This window comes from Acanthopagrus latus, chromosome 20, assembly GCF_904848185.1.
Source record: "Acanthopagrus latus isolate v.2019 chromosome 20, fAcaLat1.1, whole genome shotgun sequence".
NCBI lineage: Eukaryota > Metazoa > Chordata > Actinopteri > Spariformes > Sparidae > Acanthopagrus > Acanthopagrus latus.
In genome coordinates this window covers 9,985,518-10,003,050 of record NC_051058.1, presented here as the reverse complement: position 1 = coordinate 10,003,050, position 17,533 = coordinate 9,985,518, and the positions used below count along the sequence as shown (strand labels likewise).

General features: G+C 40.3%; 1 protein-coding gene across 2 annotated transcripts; it reads left to right on the top strand.

Annotated features, from left to right (window-relative positions):
* The first annotated feature begins 82 nt into the window (after positions 1-82).
* Positions 83-17,430, top strand: LOC119009780 (BTB/POZ domain-containing protein KCTD5-like). Of its 2 annotated transcripts, XM_037081354.1 has the most exons (7): positions 83-595; positions 6,942-7,050; positions 7,557-7,648; positions 7,771-7,866; positions 8,061-8,165; positions 10,950-11,075; positions 14,075-17,430. In XM_037081354.1, the coding sequence occupies exons 1-7, from the start codon at positions 374-376 to the stop codon at positions 14,102-14,104; spliced, it is 780 nt and encodes a 259-aa protein (XP_036937249.1). In that variant the 5' UTR covers positions 83-373; the 3' UTR covers positions 14,105-17,430. The 2 variants fall into 2 exon arrangements, with proteins under 2 accessions (XP_036937249.1, XP_036937250.1); XM_037081355.1 differs by lacking the exon at positions 8,061-8,165.
* Positions 17,431-17,533: the final 103 nt, after the last annotated feature.

The following is a 17,533-nucleotide window of genomic DNA, read 5'->3' as shown; positions in this document are numbered from 1 at the left end:
AAAGCTGGTTGGTCTTGCATACTTTTAAAGCGCATTATTCCATGCAGCAATCATGAAATACAGAGGGGTGGGGTGAGAATTAAGTTTACAATTAGGTGTTAAGATGTTACATTTGCATACACTCTAACTTTTGCAGACTAACAGTATGAAAAGATCAGCGTCAGTAGATAAAAGCTGGGGAGGACCTCTGTTCTCTGGAATAATTTATGCAAGTGTCTGTCGGTGCTGGTGGAGTGGGTAGGTAGGAGTGGCCGAGGCGCTGGCAGTCTGCTCTACATGAATCGTGGACTCCAAGTTAGTGGCTGCAGCTTAGATATTTCCTGTCAGCCGCACAGTCAGAGCCGAGCCGAGGGCGGAGGAGACGAGGAGAGGGATGGCAGACAACAGCTCCGATACGAGCAGCGCCGTTCCCCGGAGATGTTTGGCCCATTCTCCGGCGGATAGAAACCTTTCAGCCGGTGTCGGGGCATCGAAATGGATTCGACTGAACGTCGGCGGGACGTATTTTTTAACAACGAGACAGACGCTGTGCCGGGATCCAAAATCATTTCTGTACAGACTGAGCCAAGCTGACCCCGAGCTCGACTCCGACAAGGTAAATGCTAAGCTAGTCCGGCTAGTTAGCGCTGTAACGTTAGTTGGGAGCGCAGTTGGTTAACTCCATTTTATTTCCCACAAAAGTAACTTATATCGACTCACTGCATTGTAAAGCCACCAGGGTGGCTGGTGGCTGCGCTTACCAGCTTGCCGAATCATATCCCCAGCTTTGTAAAAGTCGGTGTTTATTAATACTTGGTGCTCACTCGAATTTTTGTGGCTAGTTAGCATTAGCCCGCTATGCTAGCTAGATTCCGACAGTCACCACATGACATACGATCTTGATGCTAGCTTGTGTGTGTAGCTGGTTCGTTGTGTGTCTTCAACAATGCAAGATGCCAGGCATTGTCTCAGTAAGAGTGCATGGTCTTCACTGTTGTTTTTATACGTTTTATGTATAAACTATCAAGTTGCCCTATTAGTTGGAAACTTTGCCCAAATTGAGGCGGTTGCATTGCGTTGCACTCATCGAGGTGGAGGTGTCAAATGTCAAACAGTGACAGCAAGGTAATCTCCCCTCCCTAACCTGGACAGCATTGACAAAAACTATCGTTATATATTTGTCTCTGGACATCTCTAAGATGGTGTAGCGATATTTTGAGTGTAACTATATATACTATCGCTAATATTTAATCTAAACATGGGTGGGTTTTGTCACTCCTCTTTAACAGCCAAATAGGTGCAAAAATTGTGTACATTTGTGTGCTTTTGTGACACTCCGTCTCTCTTTTTTCCTAGCCCATCCAGCGGTTGTGATGTCTGCAAGTGCTTGTGCTATAATTAACTTGCCAAATGATCCACACATGCAAGATTTTATTGCCCGGTCAATTTGTGTTTTTCCCTCCTCCCTCTGTGGAGGTTAGTCTGATACTTGGCTCTGTTTGCTCTGCAGTAATCAGCCCCTGTGCTGGTGGTGAGGCTCCCCTAATGAGCACATAATTCATTGCCAAGTGGGGTGAGGTGCTGCTGACAACCGAGAGCGAGCTCTGGATGAAGTCACTTGCCTCCCTGAATGGCCTCAATGCTCCAGATGCAGCCCTCTCTGTTTTTGTCCATCTGCCAGTTTTAACGGCAGAATGTGCACTCGTTAAGGCCCCTAGCACTGTCAAACACAATGTATTAGTGTCTGGATATATATATGTATAGTGTAATGTGCTCCGCTTTTCATTGTTCATTTCACTGCCCCATTATTCATTGTTTCCATCTACTCGCACATTTTAATCTTCACCTCTGTCCCCCTTTATACTAAGCTGAGACCGTGGCTCATCTCCTATTTTCATGCAAATATCTTAATCTCTGAATAATCAGCTTGCTTTTTTGCCAGTTTATCCTCCCATGAGCAACGGATCAGTCCATCTCAATCCCTTGTCTTAAGGGTGTATCAGAGTCTCATGTCATTACTGTACCTCTCTCCTGCAAACAGTCTGGTTCGCAGTCTGGCTCACAGCAAAAGGACAGGTTATTATTAGATATTATTTCACTTTGCCACTGTCTCAAACTATACACGTCAACACAATTTCATTTTATTTGCAACTGAGCCAACAAGGATCTTGTTGTTTTTGCGTCACACAAGCCTGCATGTGAATAGGAAGACCGACAGAGTAACAGATCAGCGGAGAGCTCTGTTTTTGGGCGAATGCAGTATTGTGTTTCCCAGCCAAGGAAATGAGTGGTTCAGTTCTCAGTCACGCAGGCTGACGTGCTTCAGCAGGACTCTTGAGGAGAGCTGCATTATTCATGTTGTTGACTGGAGCCTGTTTTGCACATTGGGGTAGATCAGGGAGAAAGTGGAGGGAGGGCTGTGACGTGCACGGCCACAGCCACTGATGGTCTCTTCAGATAGTTTATCTCAGAATTGACACACCACTCTTTGCTGACATTTTAGAGTGATATTGTTACTAGCTTTGTTTGGCTTAAGTGACTAATTCTTGCTGCAAGACCAGGAGTGGCTACTCCTCTCAAAAATTTAAATTGTCAACAAGCTGAGTGATGCACATCAATGGGAATCCATCCCTTTGGCAGACTCCTGCTCTTAAACTACTGTGGTCAGGACTACTCAAGTAGAGACCCAGCTTTCTAGCTCTGAGAGCTGCATCAATTTTTCAAGTACCACATCACAAAGGATTCTTGTTCCTTCAGCATCTTTAATCTTTTCATATTCATATCCTTTCACTGCTGGAGTAGTTCTCTCTGCGGCATGCGTGAGAGAAATATGGCCGCATTTAATGCTGGATTCAGGAACTATGTCATACTTGAGCTCACTGTGGGAAAGAACGTAAATATTTAAAGGTGATATCTTGGTCTCCTCCTGCTCAGTCTTCTAATAAGTGCTAGGCGGACACTGCAGGTTGCCATTGGCAAATTGGCAGGTGCGACTCATAGCTGATTATTTGGGCTTTATCAATCCAAAGCAACTTTATGCACAAAAGCCAACTGCTGTCAGCAAACTCTGTCTTTTTCATCTGTGTTCCAGATTTCACATTCGTCCTAGAGAGGACTCCAGGTTGCAGCTTTTTCCTGGCTTGCCAGCTTTAGCCGTGGAGCTACTTAACTGCCTCTCATCATGACAGCAAAGCTTTTAGGGGACTTTTGAAAGGAACCGTTCATTTACTGCCTGAAGCGCTCCTCCATCATAAATTGTTCTGCAAAAAGGCCCCGACGGTGATGCCTTTCACGGTTGAAAATGGTAGAAAAGGCGAGGGGTTCCTCGCAGCCTTGGTGAAAGGTCAAACTCCCATTTATAAGACAATGGTTAAAATTCTTGAAATATGAGAGAGTTTCACGTAACACATCCTTGAATCTATGTGTGTGTATTTAAAAGCTGAAGGCCTATTTTACTATGCCATTACTGCTTGTACTCCAGAGGGACTCCTGGCTCCTGCTCTTGGAGAATCAGACTTCCACTTGGCTAAGTAGCTCCAATCATGTGACTCACAAGATCTACTGCAACATCTTTAAGTACTGTTCCTGCAGTGGGCTCGGCCGCAGTAAAGGACAAACAGTATTTTGATCATTCTGACATTCTTTTTGGATTATGTCAATTGTTTGAATCTCCTGTGGAGTTTCTGCCTTTTTTTTTTATTTATTTATTTATTTTTTTTTAACACCAGTTGGTGTATTATTTGAAATTCTATGAAATTGGACCTGCCTTGCTTGAAATAGTGAGTGGTTACATGCAAATTTCTAGTGCACACTCACTGTCATACTCTGGAGCAAACAGGCAGCGACTTGTTAATTTTGACAAATTAGGAATTGACTTTCAGTGTTGATGTGTCTGCAGAAAGCCTTACTGGACATCATGTGCCTGCAGGGGTGGGTCACCATGGTATTTCCTGTGGGAGGATATGTATTGTGTGTAGGAGAGGAATGATAAGGTTAATTCTCTACACTCTAAGTTGCCTCTGCTGTGAAGTCCACCCTTCTAATTAATGTTTGTTTACCTCAGTTTAATTTTAATTTTTTAAGTATTGAAGGCTTAGCAAGGCCATATCAGAATGAAGCCCTGTAGCATGCCTAAGCCACACTGAGCTGACCTATTTCTGGTGGTTATCGTGGGCGGTGTTGACACGTGTCGGCGTATTTGTTGATATCATCCAGTCGCTCTTTGGTTGAAGCCGTTTGTACAGTGCAGGTGTAGAGTTTTTTACTCTATAAGGTATGAATTAAGATTAAGTATCAGTCAGGATAGTTAGTTGGTAATGACCTGATACAAACTCTTAACAACCTGGTAGTTTTGTTCATCATCACTATCATAGTATCACACAGAAATGGCGAGCTTTCTCTGTCTGGGCTTAAAGCTTTCTAATTCAATACATTGCTCCACTTTGTCGCCTCCTTTCCTGCAGGTCCACAGCACACCCCATCAGCCCTCCTCCTATTCTATCTCTGTCCCCACCCCTCTGTTTGTTGCCCAGCGCTCCCCAGCCTGGGCCCCCAGAGACCTAGCCTTTTGTTTTTAATTAAAAACAATGTCCCCTTTGTGCAAATGGGCCCATATCAGAGCCCCTATAATCATCCCTCTCTGAACTGGGTCACCCCAAGTCCTGCAAAGATGGACATGCACCGAGAGGGACAGCAACAGGCTTGTCAGCGGGACAGATCAGGAAGCAGTTTACAGAAGAAGAGTGCACGCACAGAAGCCAAAAGTGTTTGATCAGTGGGTGTATTTTGAGGTAGTTTATTTGTGTAGTGCAGTTGGCCTTTTCACTGCAGACGTTTTGACTCTTCATAGTGGGATGAGTGCAGGTGTTGCTAAGAACATTAACACTGGGTCTGTTATTCAAGTGTCCCAGTGTGACAGTGAGCCAACTAAATGGAATTCAGTCAAATCATTTTGTGTTCTCCTTTTCTTACTGTAACATGTCAACATGTCTTTCGAGAAGAAGAAATATATATCACATTGGTTTCCTGGTGGTCCTTTACAGGCCAAACCCAGGTTTGATAGATTCAGATAAGGAAATGAGTTTAATGAAACAATGTTGCTGTGGTGCTGGCAAAGCTATCACGATTCAGGTTTGCACTATTTATTTGGAGAGAAAAACGATATGTAAAGTACAAGATCAACAGGTTTTTTGACCGAGATGAAAGTAAAAACAGGTGATCTCCTCAGGCAAACACGTGAGTAGTATAAACAAACCCAACCTGCGCTCAAGTTCACTAGAAGTACGAGAAAAACATGCCAGTTCACGAGGGGCAAACTGGGAATGCAGAAAATTTCTTGGCTTCATTGATGGCCATAGTGGCTTTTCAAAGAGTGTTGACTGCATTTTTTTCTCTCTATTATGTGAACAGTAGTTACTGGCTGGAAAATCTGTATATGGCTTGTGTTCAAATATCGGGAAAAGTGACCGTATGTTTCAGTGGAAAGGGAAATGCACCTTTTCAGTATTCTACCATCCGGTGGGGATTTTCGTTAAATTATTACCAGTGGATACAGGTTGTCATGTGAATGTAGTGTAGGTCAACTTCTTGTATGCAGAATCTCTATGAGCCAGGGGCTTTCTGTAAGTTTAGTTTGAATGAGGTGAGTTGTGCCACTTTGGCCATGTCTGTTTCCTCCACACAGGCCCACCTGTGCTTGTGCTTAAACTTCAGTGACTATGGAAATGTAAGACCAGAATAGAGCTTCATCAGGCTCCGGTGGGATATTTTTGCTTTGGAAATGAGGTCAGCCAGCTAAAAGGGTTCAGATATTCATTACAAAAGAAAATGCACAGGGACCATTTCTCATTATTGGAAAGATTAATGGGTTTTGAGTTGAATTCGTGTCTGGACTTGAGAAGGCGAGGTAACTACCAATACGCATGTCCTCATAGGTGTACACTTAGCTGTATTTTTCAGTCTGCTCATGGACTGGAGTGTATGGCAATATTGTTGTGTTGTTGCACCAACCGGCAGTGCTGCCAGTTTTCCAAGGATTGGCCCTGCAGCCATATACTCAACTGATGCAAAGTCAAACATCCTGCGGCATTTGAGGATTAGCACAGAATTTGCTTAAGGCCTTTTCTCTGCGTTGGTGTTTGAGTAAATGTCATACATGTTTGCCTCGCCCAGTTTCACTTGGTGTTGAATAGCCTCTAGTAGTAAACAGTAAGTCGATGCACTAGTTAAACAGCTGTTCAAACTGACTTTCATATTATGTTTTAGGCCAGCTATGTAATGGACCAGACTGGGCTAATTGTCGGTTGTAAGCCAAGGTGCTTTCTCCTGGTCCCCTTGGTGGATTCAGCATTCTGTTCCAAATCTTTTTTTCTTCTGTTCTCTAATTGTTTTAGCCTACATTTCCCCCGTGAGCCAAAGACTGTCTAATCACAGTACTTACAGAAATAGGGGAATACCCAGCGGTTGTGAAGGAATCGAGATCAAACCCAAGGCCTTTGGGAATGGCGAAGTGATATCCCAAAGCTGTCGTACGTGTGTGGTTCTGCGCGCGCATGTCCTCTCAACCCCTGTAGAGATTATGAGCACAGGAGCTGACCTCGTAATTTTCATCCCTTGAGTTTTATCCACTGATGCACAATGTTGTTTTTTTTTTTTTAAACACAGATTATGTTTCAGTTGAGGTATATGCTCGCTTATTGATTGTCTATCTTTAAAGGAACATTTTCGGGGAAATGCCATTTAAATTTTTAGTCTGGGAAGATTTGAAATCAATTTAATTTCTATGCCTTCGTTGCATTCTCTGTACTGTATTCATAGCCTATTAAGTAAAATCACTGTTATCTAAGCGTGGGTTTCAACAAAAATAAAAACATTTTCTACATTTTTTATTCTGAACACGGTGTGGGTTTTTTTTGTTTGTTTTTTTTTAACTAATGTCATCCTCCTTCTCTTTGACTTTTCAGGATGAAACTGGTGCCTATCTCATAGACAGAGACCCCACATACTTTGGGCCAGTGCTGAACTACTTGAGGCATGGCAAACTGGTGCTCAACAGGGACCTGGCAGAGGAAGGTAATGCCTTTTTGTGAAGAGCTAATGAATTTTAATCTTTCCCAGATGAAAATACAGTTGTCTGGAGCACAATAAAGCCATTGTTAAGCCACTAGTGTATTAAGGGTGGGCAATGACTTACATCAGACCAATCAGTGTAGTTGGTCCAATATTTTTATTTATTTATTTTTTTTTTTACATGCATACCCTATTGTGGTGGCACTTCTCTAGATGAGTTCAGTGTATTAAATCATGTGGGGCATCAAGTTACAGTTAAATCTGGCTGCAGTCCACAGGGCATTTTGAAATGAAAAGAAATTATCCCAATTTAGATTGTGGTTGTGTTAAAAAGATTATATTTTTTGGCCTCCCTTTTCGTGAATATTTTGTCTGTCAGTATTTCACTTCATTTAATTCTAACTCACCTAAGCATTTTTGTAAAGCCTGAAGTAGATGCCTTAGTTATCAGTTAGTAGCAAGATAAACTGCCTTAAAAGCTTCATTGTTTTTTTTCTCGCTGTTTGAAGGTGTGCTAGAAGAAGCCGAATTCTACAACATCACATCATTAATAAAGCTCATCAAGGACAAGATCAGGGAACGCGACTGTAAAACATCACAGGTATTTGAAGTTCTGTTTAGAAAGATTTCTTCATGAGTGTGACGTTCCTGTTTATTAATGTTATGAACCGTTATCTCTTCGTTTCCATCCCATTTCCCTCATATGTCCATCATTCCTCTCAGGTTCCGGTCAAACATGTGTACCGAGTGCTGCAGTGCCAGGAGGAGGAGCTGACACAGATGGTGTCCACCATGTCTGACGGCTGGAAGTTCGAACAGGTAAATCTCCTCCTGCAGGTTCCCAGCTGCAATCCTCCTTTCATGTGCTTCACCCACCCCGCTATGCTCACATTGACCCAGAAAAGTCCAATCCTCAATATTGGAAAAAAGCGGTAAAACAGCAAATCACATCTTTCTCAATGTCCGGATACATGATCCGGGCATCCCTTCTGTGCTCTGATTGGTTGTTGCAGCTTGTCAGTATAGGTTACGGGCGGGCCCACCAGTCAGAGTTTCTGCTGATTGTGTCAAGGGAGGTGAAGGGAGAGGAGTCTGCTTTGCCAAACAACAGCGGAGAGGTGTGTCCCACAAATTTCTGTCCACGGGCTGGTCACTGCATGGTCCCCATGTTGTCCATACACACCCGTTGGCCATTGTTTGTCCCAAGTAGACACATAGCTGTTGGTCTCCTCTTTTTTTTTTTTTTTTTTTTTTTTTGTTCTTTTCATTTCAATTTTCTTTACAGTGTTCATTTGTACTGCTTGCTCACCAGTGAGGCTAAGAGAACATGACACCTCTTTTCTTGTCTGTGATTTTATTTTAATATACTGGTCTTTTATTCATACTGCATTCACAGTTTGTAAGCTTGTCAACAGCCTTCTGTGTTTTGCTTTGATGTAGCCACTTAGCTGTTTTGGGGGCTATGCTGTAAAATAGAAATGGTTATTTAGCGGTGAAACTCAAAAATATGTTGTTTTGTTTTTCAAATGGGTAAACGCAATAGATTTAAACATTGAGACAAAATAATCCAAGTTTACATAGGAGTTCGTGTTCAGCTGGAAAATTATCCTAATGAGAAACCACATGTTTGGATGACGAAGTGTGTACTGTGTGTGAATGAATCTCTCTGAGACGAGGGATCACTGGACCTCCCATTAGAGCAGAAATCTCTCTAATCTCCTTACACAGGTCAGGTGGGAAACCCCTAGAAACACTCGTTACGCAAAGCCGAGATCTCAGTCGGCAGCCCAGGAGAGTTTTTGGGGAGATGAGTTTTAATGACCTACTGCCGTCTCTAAGACTCCCATGAACATAGACAATCTGTCAAAGTGTGTTTTAAGCTTAAAGTCTTAGGATTTGGTGTGTGTTGAGTCTTTAGCAGTGTAACAAGTCATATACATGTTAGCTAGTTGAGATTAGTTGGTCCCTTTTTTTTTCTTTTTTTTTGTTTTTTGCTGCATTGGTGCCTAATGTAAGAGAGAACGCTTAACAACAACAAGTCTCCGGCAGCGGTGGCTAATGAGGTGGTGCATGTCTGAACATGCAAACTGGGGCACAGGCGGCATACATGTAGCCTGCAGTGTACACACACTTAACATTCAGCAGTAAAAGCAGTCATTCAGGAACAGGAATTGCTATGTGTTTTCTTTTTTTTTTTCTCTCATGTTTTTCCAAGATGTGCATGCAGTTTGTTTATACAGATGTCGTCCCTTTTACTTGTCCTCTTGTCTACTTTTGTGTCTTTTATTTAACTGACATGACTGGGAACAGGTACATTAAAAATAACTCATAGTAAAATGTGACATTATATGAGGGATTTTCTCACATGAATTATTTCCCTGACTGACACATTCATTGTCATTTGCTGTTACCAACAGTACTGACGTTTTAAATTTGTTGAATTTTGATTGTTTTGCACTCAGTTCCCTTTAAAATCGAGTAAGCTCCTTTTATGGAAGCCCATTTCCACAAGTGTGATTTTAAAAATAAATAAGTGAATAAATAAAAAAGCCCTGAATCATTACTTTGTCAAAATAATGACTTAGTTTGATATTATGTCAGTCTCTTGACTGTATCTAAAGGAGAGACCTTTTCATTATGTTGAGATACTAAGTCATGATGACTCAAAGGATTTATTTTTCTCATCACATTGGTGGAAATGGGCTTCCATACCTCTGTGATAGACTGGTAAGATGTGCATCTTAAGCAAGTCATCGTGAGTCATGGAAATGAGATTATACAATGCAGTACATAATATCTAGCACTGATGGTATTGATCTTAACTAATATGGCAGTTGGAGCACTTGAGAAAATCCTGCACACATTGTCTGTGTCCTAGCACTACTAACATTCAAAACAGAGCTAAAAAATGGAACTGGTGTTGATTATTGAGTGAGCTTCTTTGTAGTTTGCTCCTTTTTATTAACGCTGTGGGAGATACTATACATTTCAACACCCTTGATTCCATCTGTTCACTTGAATCAAGCCTGGTCCGATCAAGTCAATTCCACCATTCCCCATCGATTTTCAACCAGCATGTTTGCTTCTTGTGGTCCTGAGTCCCTGCATTTGTGTTGACGATCTGCTGATTATCCTTTTCTTCCTTTGACATCTATGTGTCATTTCTTTCAATAACATGTTTATTTTCTGTGGACCACCATTTTTTTGATTTCTGAGTCAAGTCTTTGATAACTCAGTTTTGTGTGCCCTTTTGTCCTCGCTGACATTTTAGTTGTGTTTTTTTTATTTTTTTTTTTGTCTTAAGGCTGACGTGCCTGCAGGTCCTGAAAATACTGTTTGAAATGTGTCATTGTATACACAAAATGCATTTTAATGTAAACCTAAAGTCATAAAATAGTTTTTTAAGCTTCTAACTTTTATCTTTTCTTGATGTGTAGTTTCCTTTTTAAGTGGGGTACTTGTGCAACCATGACATCCCAGGTTTCAATATAAAGGACCATTGTCCACACCTGTCACCCCCAAAATATCCCCATAATATATGATGTTCTCCTTTGCCATCTAAATAAAGGCAAAAAATAAATGCTAGATAGTAAATCCTATAAACAGTATTTAGCATCATACTTATTTGACTGTATGAACTGTTTAATGCGTAATTATGAAAAACATTTCTAATTTATTAAAACACCTTAAAGTTCCAGGAACCTGTAGACTCTCTGTGCTCTTTAATTGGTTGTCAACCTCTTTTCTTTTCTTTTTTTTTTTTTTCCTCTCCTTCTTCACATTACTGTTAACATCTCCAGTCCTCTGTTTTCCCACCATGAGTAACCCAGTTTTTGCTTCTGCTCCCTCACCAGTCTAAGGCTAATTCCTCCTCTGTGCTCTGCTCTCGTGTCTCTCCCTAGCTGGTCAGCATAGGCTCCTCTTACAACTACGGAAACGAAGACCAAGCCGAGTTCCTGTGCGTAGTCTCCAAGGAGCTGCACAATCAATCATACGGGACAAACAGTGAGCCCAGTGAGAAGGCTAAGGTGAGTGTGTGTCTGTGTGTGTGTGTGTGTGTGTGTGTGTGTGAAGAGGGGCCCAGTTTAAAATCCATCCCTAGCAAACATGTGTGAGTGATGGCCTGTGCTGGATGTTTTTAAATGCACTGCATTTATGAACACGCCACCAGGGGACTGAAAGCACCTCTGGTTTATTGATGAGAAGCCTCTATGAAGGAGAACATTGTGAATATTCAGGCCTTCACTTGAAAAAGAAACTGCCTCTATAACCGCGAGTAGTCAGAGAAAAAGATGATGATTTGTACAAAATAAAGCAAACCAGACTTTAATTTAATCATTTCTTTAACCACCTAACCCAATCTAAACAGTCTCGTCTGTGCCAGGGGCATTAAGAGCACAAGTCTGCCGATTAATGCTGCAATTGGCAAGGTCTGTCATTTTCTCAAGGGCTTTGGAGGGAAGCAGGAGGCACGCCCTGAGGAATTCAAAGTCCCATCAGCTAGTCTCCAAGGGGGCCCGACTCCTTAAAGGCAGCCACACGTGACGAAGCGCAGGGTTAAACCTGCCTTGATGTTGCTGTTTATTTTGATAGGAAGATTTAAATGCTACCAGTGTATATTTACAAAACTTTTAAAGAGAGAGTAGAGACTTTGTTGTGTTTGTTTCCAGGGGCGCCATATCCAAAAATTGACATCTAAAATTAGCTCTACTTTTTGGATTAAGCTTGTTTTTAATTTGTGACAAGAGGCACATTTTTTGATCAGTTGTGACAATGAATTAAGTTTTGTAGAAGGGTGCCCTTGGATAATATTTTGTACTTTGTTTCCCAAAGTTTTTCAGACACTAACTGCAGTTAATTCCCTCTGAACATAAGCCATTAGTTTTATTTGTCTCCTTGTTCTCCTTGTTCCCCAACATTTTACACCTCCCATTCATTTCCATTATTTTACGCCATGTCTTTCTTGTCTTCTTCTGGGCTGTCTGCATGCTGCATGTTGCTCAGAGCGAGGACGAAGAGACGGATTATGAAATGAATGACTCTGATTAGGGTTGAGCACTTATGACTCAGTGGTGAGCGCTCAAGTGCTCGTAGTCCCTCCAGCGCACCTCCCTAGTTCGCCCCTTTTCTTCCTTCCCTTTGCCTCCTTGATGCAGTTTACACTACTTAAAACTTTGTTCACATTTGCTTTCAAAGACAGCTTGAGCTGATAATATACTTAAACCAAAGCAAAGTGACTGAATCCAGGTTGATAAATCAGCTTTGGCCTTTCAAGTGCCAAAGCTAGATCAGAAACCAGATGGTTCCTGCTGAGACTGGTCCAGTGCTTCTTTGCAGGTGAAGCTCTCTTTGAAACCAGATGGTAAGAGCTCCTTTTTGTTTCAGTAGTGTAAATAAGACCCTTGTAATTATCGTCATGCTCGCAGCCTTGGTTATTGGAGGGCATGCTGAATCATCAGCTGCTGCAGCTTGACTCATTGTCCCTGATTCAATGACATTTAAAGAGACGGGAGGGTTACTGTGCTTCTTTTGTCCATTTCATTGTCAAAGTAGTGGCAGTTGAAGTGCTTCTTAGATGGTACTGTTGTGTTTGTAAAGTCAAATCACTGATGTATCTGATGAAGCAGTGGCTCAGTGTAGAGGCAAAATGTTATATTTTTTATATTAACAAGTTAATGTAAAAGTGTGCTATCTTCAGTTGTTCTATGTGAAAGTTCACCTCTCAAACAGAAATACTCCCTGCATCTGTAGTGTGCAAAGGGTCCGCCAGGTTCCAATTTCGTCATAAGAGGGTGTATGTGTAGGCTGCATGTGGACAATTGTGTACCTCTTATTTGTAGTGATCAGGAAGCCACTTCATTTCAGACAACAAGCTATGGGATATATACATGCATGTGTGGAATGCATCCTCCAAGAAAATGTGATGATGTCTGCATATGCACCCATTTTTATATTATTATTTTTAATAATATGGTCACTTGGTTTAGGGTTGAAATTGATGCTTATTTAGCCATGTTTCCACCGCAGAAACTGTCCCCCAGGACTAGGAACCTTTGGAGTACAGTACAAAGCAGGACTTGTATTTGTGATTGGTCGATTACTGACAACATTTTAGTTCAATATTTTCTTAAAAATTTGCAGCAGTAAACCACTTTGTTTTTGACTTGTTTATAATGCTTTGACACATTAGCTGAGCTACAGAAGAAAGTATACAAAAGATGGCCTGTTGTTGTATAGTTGTGCGCAGAAATGTTGTGTAAAAACAGCCAGGTCAGCATAATGTGCCTCAGATTTGGACATCTTTAGACCACGGTGGAAACGCGGACAACAGTGGTGTAAAGCAATCTTCAGTAGTCACATGAAAAGTAGTTAATGGGATCCAAAGTTCTGTTTTTCATGAGGAACATGGCTATTGATTAATCTGCTGATTATATTCTCACATAGTCCATTATGTGTTTAAAACATCAGAAAATGGAAATAAAAGTGAGTCATAATTTTCCAGAGCTCAAAGCAACCAACGGTCTCGAGCCCAGAGATATTCAGTTCACTGTTATGTAAAACAGGAAAAGGCAGCAAATCCTCACTTTTAAAAAGCTGTATCCAGTGGATGGTTGATGGGCTCTAGCTTAGAATTTTTCCCATCATCTCTTTGGCAGTTCATAATCCCTCGGGGAGCTGTTGTTAGTGTCAGCAGCATGTCTTTCGAGTACCAAGGTTGAGAACACCTCGCCTGGCTTTTTCTGCTTCATGAGCTTGCCCAGAATCTGCTCTACAACCACATACTGCATAGTCTCTGGCACAACGCTTTACTTTCCTCACTTGTGCAAGCTTTGTGCAAGCTATCAGCCAGCACGTAGAGTAAATATGAGAGCTCCCAGCTGTGAGGGGTATGCACTGTGGCAGGAATAAGTGCTTCAGCAAAAATCTATAAAGTGACTTTGGCTTGTGAAATCCAGGTATGTGCAGAGTCTGGTACCAAATGAATTTTGCTGATAATGACTGATGTTTTTCCTGTTGTTCTCTGCAGATTCTTCAGGAAAGAGGTTCCCGAATGTGAAGAGGACTCAGTATTATGAGCTCCAGGTGTTATGATGCAAACATATCATCTTTGTGGAAGAACGTTTGGCACAATGGAGATTTAAAGGGGGGTGTGCATTTATTTTGTGTTTTCCCTCTATTTTTTGTTTTTATTTCTTGATGTAAATAAGTCTGTTTACTGACAATTTGTGCCTGTACATTTAAACTGGACCTTTTTTTTTTTTTTTTTTTGAATTAGCGGCAAGTTTTTGTTATTTCTTTTTCTAATTGAAAATAAGTAATTGCAGTCTACATATGTCTTATGCTATAAAATATGGCCATCATCCTATAAGGCCAATGATTCACTCAGGGTCCTCTATCGAGTTAATTCTTATATCCTCTAACTCAAGGTTCTGGTAAGGGATCAGTGTGGTCTTTTTAACTCAAAACTATCAAACTCAAAATCATTGTTTAGAGAGGTTAAGAAGGGAATTATGAATCTATTAAGCGCATGTTGAAGAGTCAGGCTACAAAATGTGAGAATCACCCCAGGAAAAAAACAAAACAATTCAATGAAATATTTTTCCCAAGACTTCAAACAGTTACACTGAGATTTTTGATCATGAGGATCCCAGCATTACAACACTAATTTTCAGATGCTATTGAAAATGTTTACCGTCGTTTGAGAAAGTATTTAACTGCCAAAGAAGTAAAAATCACTTTCTCAGACTGGGTTGAAACTTGTGTGAACTAAACGTCAGTGATTTTGATACTGTAATTAAAGGGGCATTTGGGAATTTATCACTAAAAGGCCTTTTATTGGTGTTGAGGAAGTGACCTGTAATGAAGAGAAATATTAAAAGTCCCATTCACACATAGATAAATCAAGCTCACTTTAGAGATACAGCAGAAATATCTGCCTATTATGGCAATGCAAGATGCTTTATATTTAACTTTCGTGGCTGTAAATGTGTTGCTTGTGAAAGCTGCGTGTGGCACAGTGTGGTTTATCTTGCAACCTTAGTAACACAGTAACCCACAGATGCAGCCACTGTGTGCTTTGGGATTAAGTCATTATTATATTTTCAGGAAGTCCACTTACCTGTTTTATAAGGATGAAACTTAAAGGTATTGGGCACAATTGTTATCGCACGTTTTAAAGCTTTTCGCTGCTTCTGCAAATGTGGACTGTTTTTAGTTGAATAACAAAGTAAAAATACTCTAAATGTTTAAAAAAAAAAGTTTATCAAGTTTGAACTGCCAGATATTTTACTTATCTTCTAAGATAGTTTGAGAACTCCTCATGTTCATAAGTCTAAAGTTAACTGCCAAAATAGTCTAAGGTGTTTAAAATGTGAATTCTGTTTTACAGTGACATTATTTTTAAAACATCAGTGTCCTGTTCCCTGTCAGGAAAAACATCCTTGAAATCGGTGGTGTCTTCATTTTTTTTTTTTTTTTTTCATCCCCACTGACTTCTGAGATTTCCTTAACTAGTTGATTTTTTTATGCTTGAGGGAACATCATGTTTGATTATCTGTTATTTTTCTTTTTTGTGGTAAGTATTTGTGGTGTGGGAGGTTTAGGGACTGGAACTGTTTGAAGGCAGTGGTGAAGTACTTTGTGTTCATATCCAGAGGATTTTGTTTTGATGTAAATATTCCAAATTCAATATTAATATTTAACTCTTACAAAAAACTGCACGTTTTGTACACTGTATAGAAAACACAACTTCGAATTGAAGTTGTTTATACTGGATCTTTAAAGATGAGAAAAATCTTGACAATGTTGACTTCCGTTTTGCATTGTTTGTACAGGAGATTTTCGAGTTAGGATTGAAACAGCTGATGCTGAACATGGTGTCTTTCACTGAGAACATGCCTGGATCATGTTTCGATTACCAATAACAAAGCTATTCTTGGCTGGCTATGAAGTTTGACTGTTACATTTAAAAACAAATGTATTTTTTCCTGCATTGTGATAGATTCTTCTAAGCATTTTGAATTGTGTAGATTTGGTACACAGCATTACAAGCACTACAGTGGGAAAACAACACTGTGCACATTGCTTACAAGCCTGTAATGGTGTTGATGTAAATATTGCATTTTAGAACACTTTTTGTTTTTATAGAAAGTTTTTTTCAGGTTTGATGTGTGTTTTTTTTGATAGGTTGGATATTTCATTCACAAATAATTATTTTAGTGTTGCCTTTTTCCCAATGACCAAAATCCAATGTCTTATGTGTATTGTACACATTAATCTTAGTGTCAGGGATGAGTAAACTTTTCTTAATGCTGGCACACTTTGTACATACAGACATGTTAACGACACACAAACCTCCATTTACTCACATGTACACGTATACACTTGACTAAACTAATTTTTATATTGTCGGGGAAACAAGTATGGATGCATGTTTTTGATATAGATATACACATATATAAATACACAAACACACACAAGGGCTTTCAAAGTGCAAAATTTGACATCTGCAAAGAGGTTCAACCAGATTAGACTGGATTTCCTGCCAGAGCTAGGCTATGTTTACATTTGCTATAGTATTCTGAAGCCTTCCAATTATGTACTGTCTTGCACTCCCTCACACACGTTAACAGTCGTCTGACTTGTGTGACTGCACCAATGGCAACTAGCACTCCCCACTCCACATGAACTGATATCCACATGGACGTGCTGACTGATAAAATACTCCATCCGATTCTGACAGCCTATGCTTGAGCGTTGCAGACAATCTTGCTTTCCGCCCTCTTTGACGGCAGAGATGCTCACTTTTTAATAGGATGACACTTGCCTGCGTTGGCTCAGAGCACAGGTTTATTTGGGGTCCTTTTTTTTTTTTCTTTTTTTTTGTAGACTTTTCTTCTGCAATGAGATTTAATGTGTTTTTGTGTTTGATTTGCTTGGTTAAGTTGTAACCTCATTTGATATACTCTGGTCTGAGGTGTTTAACCCCTCTACGTTTAGCAGCTACATTACCTTTAATGCCATTCACAAGCAGGTCATCTGGTTGAGCAGTTGGCATTGATAATCATTTCATGTGATGGACAAACTTATCAAATCTGTAGCCTAATACTTATAAGTGCCCAGTTTGTTTTTGCATTCAAGTCATAAGCCACAGACCACTGTAATGCATGATTGAAGATGATCACACCTGTAATCAGAGGGAATGAATGTGTCATTTTTCCTCAATCTAGCAATTACATCAATAATAAAAGTTCTCATATCACTACATAGATCACTTCTATATGATCTTATGCAATGTTAAAGATATACAAACTTAAGTATGAGGTTAAGGGGATAGATCTAAATGGTCTTGCATAAGGTAACTCAATAAACTGTTTTCATTCATGTGGCTGTGTCTTTTTTTCTTCTATTTACCAGAGTGTAAATGATTCTTTACAGTAAGTTAGTGTTGTTGTTTTTTTGCTTTTTTTTTTTTTTTTTTTTAAGT